Raw genomic sequence first — 5,313 nt, 5'->3', positions numbered from 1 at the left:
TGCTGGCGGAGGTGATGAGCTGCTGGGGAGGTGATGAGGCGCTCTGGGAGTGAGGAGCGTCTGCTGGGAGGTGAGGAGGCGCTGCTGGTGGAAGAGGCCTCGGGTGCTGGGGAGGTGAGGAGGTCTGCTGGGGAGGTGAGAGGGTGCTGGGGAGTGAAGGAGCTGTGCTGGGAGGTGAGGAGGCGCTGCTGGGGAGGTGATGAAGGCCTGCTGGGAGGTGAGGAGGCGCTGCTGGGGAGGTGAGGAGGCGTGCTGGGGAGGTGAGGAGGCGCTGCTGGGGAGGTGGAGGCGCTGCTGGGGAGGTGAAGGAGGCGCTGGCTGGGGAGGTGAGGAGGGGTTGCTGGGAGAGGTGAGGAGGCGGCTGCTGGGGAGGTGAGGAGGCGCTGCTGGGGAGGTGAGGAGGCGCGTGCTGGGGAGGTGATGGAGGCGTGCTGGGAGGTGATGAGGCGCTGCTGGGGAGGTGAGGAGCTGCTGGGAGGTGAAGGAGGCGGCTGGGGAGTGAAGAGGCGTGCTGGGAGGTGAGGAGGGGCTGCTGGGGAGGTGAGGAGGCGGCTGGGTGGGAGGCGTGGAGTGTGAAGGAGGCGCTGGGGGAGGTGGGGGGAAGGCGCTGCTGGGGAGGTGAGGAGGGCTGCTGGGGAGGTGAGGAGGCGGTGCTGGGGTGAGAGCGTGCTGGGAGGTGAGGAGGCGTGCTGGGGGTGAGGAGGCGTGCTGGGAGGTGAAGGAGGCGTGCTGGGGAGGTGAGGAGGCGCTGCTGGGAGGTGAGAGGCGTGCTGGGGAGCGTGGGAGAGGCGTGCTGGGGAGGTGAAGGAGGCGGTGCTGGGGAGTGAGAGGCGCTGCTGGGGAGGTGAGGGGGCTGCGGGGAGGTGAAGGAGCGGTGCTGGGGTAGGTGGGGAGGTGAGAGCTGCTGGGGAGGTGAGCTGAGGACGTGCGGGGAGGTGAGAGGCGTGCTGGGGAGGTGAGGAGGCGTGCTGGGGAGGTGAAGGAGGCGGTGCTGGGGAGGTGATGGAGGCGTGCTGGGGAGGTGAGGAGGCGTGCTGGGGAGGTGAAGGAGGCGTGCTGGGGAGGTGAAGGAGGCGCTGCTGGGGAGGTGAGGAGGCGCTGCTGGGGAGGTGAGGAGGCGTGCTGGGAGGTGAAGGAGGCGCTGCTGGGGAGGTGCAGGACGAGCGTGCTGGGGAGGTGAAGGAGGCGCTGCTGGGGAGGTGAGGCTGCTGAGTGAGGAGGCGCTGCTGGGGAGGTGAATGGAAGGCGCTGCTGGGGGTGAGGAGCGGTGTGGGAGGTGAGGAGGCGTGCTGGGAGGTGAGGAGGCGTGCTGGGGAGGTGAAGGAGGCGCGTGCTGGAGTGAGGAGGTGCTGGGAGTGAGGAGGCGCTGCTGGGAGGTGATGGAGGCGGTGCTGGGGAGGTGATGGAGGCGCTGCTGGGGGGTGACTGGAGGCGTGCTGGGAGGTGAAGGAGGGCGGTGCTGGGGAGGTGAAGGAGGCGCTGCTGGGGAGGTGAAGGAGGCGGTGCTGGGGAGGTGAAGGAGGCGTGCTGGGGAGGTGAAGGAGGCTGCTGGGAGTGAAGGGTGCTGGGAGGAAGGAGGCGCTGCTGGGGAGGTGAAGGAGGCGCTGCTGGGGAGGTGAGGATGCTGGGAGGTGAAGGAGCGGTGCTGGGGGTGAGGTTGAGGAAGGCGCTGCTGGGGAGGTGAAGGAGGCGGTGCTGGGGAGGTGAGAGGCGTGCTGGGAGGTGAAGGAGGCGTGCTGGGAGAGGTGTGGGAAGGAGGCGTGCTGGGGAGGTGAAGGAGGGCGGGTGTGGGGGGAGGTGAAGGAGGCGTGCTGGGGAGGTGAAGGAGGCGGTGCTGGGGAGGTGAAGGAGGGCGGGGTTGCTGGGGAGGTGAAGGAGGCGTGCTGGGGAGGTGAGAGGCGATGGCTGGGAGGTGAAGAGGCGTGCTGGGAGGTGAGGAGGCGTGCGGTGAGGAGCGTGTGGAGGTGAGAGGCGTGCTGGGGAGGTGAAGGAGGGGGGAGTAGGCTGCTGGGAGGTGAAGGAGGCGGTGCTGGGGTGGGAGGGTGGGAGTGAAGGAGCGTGCTGGGGAGGTGAGGAGGCGGTGCTGGGGAAAGGTTGGGGAGGTGAGAGGCGGCTGGGAGGTGGGGCGGCTGGGAGGTGAAGGCGCTGCTGAGTGGGAGGTGTGGAGGTGAGGAGGCGGGCTGGGGAGGTGAGGAGGCGTGCTGGGGAGGTGAAGGAGGCGATGCTGGGGAGGTGAAGGGGCTGCTGGGGGTGAAGGAGGGGCTGCTGGGGAGGTGAAGGAGGCGGTGCTGGGGAGGTGAAAGGGGGCGCTGGGCTGGGGAGGTGTGGAGGAGGCGTGCTGGGAGGGAAGGAGGCGTGCTGGGGAGGTGAAGGAGGCGCTGCTGGGGAGGTGAAGGGCGTGCTGGGGAGGTGAAGGAGGCGGTGCGGGGAGGTGAAGGAGGCGCTGCTGGGAGGTGAAGGAGGCGTGCTGGGGAGGTGAAGGGGCGTGCTGGGGAGTGTGGGAGGAGCGGTGTGGGGAGGTGAAGGAGGCGTGCTGGGGAGGTGAAGGAGGCGCTGCTGGGAGGTGAAGGAGGCGCTGCTGGGGAGGGGAGGCGTGCTGGGAGGGAAGAGGCGGTGCTGGGGAGGTGAAGGAGGGGCTGCTGGGAGGTGAAGGGCGTGCTGGGGTGAGGAGGCGGTGCTGGGGAGGTGAAGGAGGCGCTGCTGGGGAGGTGAAGGAGGCGTGCTGGGAGGTGAGGAGGCGTGTGGGGAGGTGAGGAGGGGTGCTGGGGAGGTGAAGGAGGCGTGCTGGGGAGGTGAGGAGGCGGTGCTGGGGAGGTGAAGGAGGCGCTGCTGGGGAGGTGAAGGAGGCGCTGCTGGGGTGAGGGGTGCTGGGAGGGAGGCGGTGCTGGGGGTGAAGGAGGCGGTGCTGGGGGGTGAAGGAGCGTGCTGGGAGGTGAGGAGGCGCTGCTGGGAGGTGAAGGAGGCGCTGGGGGGTGGGGTGGGGAGGTGAAGGAGGCGGCTGGGGAGGTGAAGGAGGGTGCTGGGAGGTGAAGGAGGCGGTGCTGGGGAGGTGAAGGAGGCGCTGAAGGGGAGGTGAAGGAGGCGCTGCTGGGGAGGTGATGAAGGCGCTGCTGGGGAGGTGAAGGAGGGGTGCTGGGTGTGAGGGAGAAGCGCTGCTGGGGAGGTGAAGGAGGCGCTGAAGGGGAGTGAAGGAGGCGCTGCTGGGAGGTGAAGGAGGCGCTGCTGGGGAGGTGAAGGAGGCGGTGCTGGGGAGGTGAAGGAGGCGGTGCTGGGGAGGTGAAGGAGGCGCTGCTGGGGAGGTGAAGGAGGCGGTGCTGGGGAGGTGATGAAGGCGCTGCTGGGGAGGTGATGGAGGCGCTGCTGGGGAGGTGATGAAGGCGCTGCTGGGGAGGTGACGGAGGCGCTGCTGGGGAAGTGACGGAGGCGCTGCTGGGGAAGTGAAGGAGGCGGTGCTGGGGAGGTGATGAAGGCGCTGCTGGGGAGGTGACGGAGGCGCTGCTGGGGAAGTGAAGGAGGCGGTGCTGGGGAGGTGACAGGGGTTAGGTTCACCGTCTTGGGAGTGTGCTTGTGTGTTTTTTGTTTGTTTGTTTGTTCTTGTTTTCTTCCTTCTTCAGTCATTTTTTTCTTCGATATCCTCTCTTACGTTTCATTCTTCTTCTTCTTCTTCTTTCTCCTCCTCCTCCTCCTCCTCCTCCTCCTCCTCCTCCTCCTCCTCCTTCTCCTCTTCTTCCTCCTCCTCCTCCACCTCCTCCTCCTCCTCCTCCTCCTCTTCCTCCTCCTCCTCCTCTCTCTCTTCCTCCTCCTCCTCCACCTCCTCTCCTCCTCTTTCTTCTTCTCTTCTTCCTCCTCCTCCTCCTCCTCCTCCTCCTCTCCTCTTCCTCCTCCTCCTCCTCTTCCTCCTCCTACTCCTCTTCCTCTTCATCCTCCCTCTTTCTTCCTCCCTTTTCTTTCCCACTTTCTCTTCCTCTTCCTTGTTTTTTTAACACCATTGTTCTCCTTTCTCCCTTTTTCCAGCTTCCATCCGGTTTCCTCTCTCCTTCATCATATCCTTTTCCCCTCTTCTCTCTTTTCCTCTTTCTCCTCCGCCTTACTCTCTTTCTTCCCCTCTTTGTTCTTCCTGTTCTTTCTTACGGAGGATGTTCGTTACAGAAGTGTCAGAATTCTTCATTTTACGCAGGGCTTCCACACGGTGTGGAGTTTTCTAGGTGGAGGCTTTCCCGGTTGAGTTTTCCTGGTTGTTTTCCCGGTGTTTTCAAGGTTGGATTTTTTTCCTGGTTTAGTTTTCCAGGTGGAGTTTTTTCCAGGTGGAGTTTTCCAGGTGGAGTTTTTTCCTGGTTGAGTTTTCCAGGTGGAGTTTTCCATGTGGAGTTTTTTCCAGGTGGAGTTTTTTCCTGGTTGAGTTTTCCAGGTGGAGTTTTCCAGGTGGAGTTTTTCCAGGTGGAGTTTTTCCTGGTTGTTTTCCCTGGTGGAGTTTTCCAGGTGGAGTTTTCCAAGTAGTTTCGTTTCGTCCATACAGTGGAATTTACAAGTGGAGTTTTCCACGTGAAGATATTTCGTCTCGTTGTGCTTCTCCTATGCAAATGTAAAATGTTTCTCTCCCTCTCCTTGTGCCTCTCTCTCTTATCCTCCCTCCCTCCCTCTCCCTTCTTCCGTCTCTGTTTGTTTGTTTGTTTGTTTGTATGTCTATGTCTGCCTCTCTCTCTCTCTCTCTCTCTCTCTCTCTCTCTCTCTCTCTCTCTCTCTCTCTCTCTCTCTCTCTCTCTCTCTCTCTCTCTCTCTCTCTTCTCTCTCTCTCTCTTGGTCTCTCTCTCTCTTGGTCTCTCTCTCTCTCTCTCTCTCTCTCTCTCTCTCTCTCTCTCTCAAAAGCAATTACGGATTTTGTTCGTTTTGACTGATCGGCTAATGTTTTTTTTTCTAATGGTTTTGTTTTGATTTCTAAAAGTGACGTTACACAGTTAGGTGACATATATGATTCATCTTATAATCAAAAGAGAGAGAAACGAAGATAGAAAGAGAGAAAGAAAGAAAGATAGTTAGATAGATAGATAGATAGACAGATATACACATATATATATATACATACATATATATACATATATATATACATATATATACATATATGTATATGTATGTTTTATATATATATATATATATATATATATATATATATATATATATATATAAATATATATATATATGAGAGAGAGAATGATTACCTAAAAAGATCACCGGCACTCTCCGTGGAAAGGAACTGGGGACCCTACCACGTACTCACTCCAAGAGCATCACAACATGAAAACTACAATTAAGTAT

The 5,313-nt window shown here is 60.2% G+C and overlaps 1 protein-coding gene across 1 annotated transcript in view; it reads right to left on the bottom strand.

Moving 5' to 3' along the window:
• The window catches only part of LOC119575691 (DNA-directed RNA polymerase II subunit RPB1-like), a gene marked incomplete at both ends in the record, with an annotated part of 14,033 nt that overhangs the window by 4,285 nt on the left and 4,435 nt on the right, over positions 1–5,313 (bottom strand). Inside the window, 3 exons of the mRNA XM_037923318.1 lie at positions 24–968; positions 3,336–3,521; positions 4,174–4,462. Of these exons, the coding sequence (XP_037779246.1) occupies positions 24–968; positions 3,336–3,521; positions 4,174–4,462 (1,420 nt within the window). The remainder of the gene's footprint in view (positions 1–23; positions 969–3,335; positions 3,522–4,173; positions 4,463–5,313) is intronic.

Source organism: Penaeus monodon, chromosome 7 (genome assembly GCF_015228065.2).
Source record: "Penaeus monodon isolate SGIC_2016 chromosome 7, NSTDA_Pmon_1, whole genome shotgun sequence".
Lineage (NCBI taxonomy): Eukaryota > Metazoa > Arthropoda > Malacostraca > Decapoda > Penaeidae > Penaeus > Penaeus monodon.
Note: the sequence above shows the minus strand (reverse complement) of the source record. Positions and strands in the feature narration are given on the sequence as shown.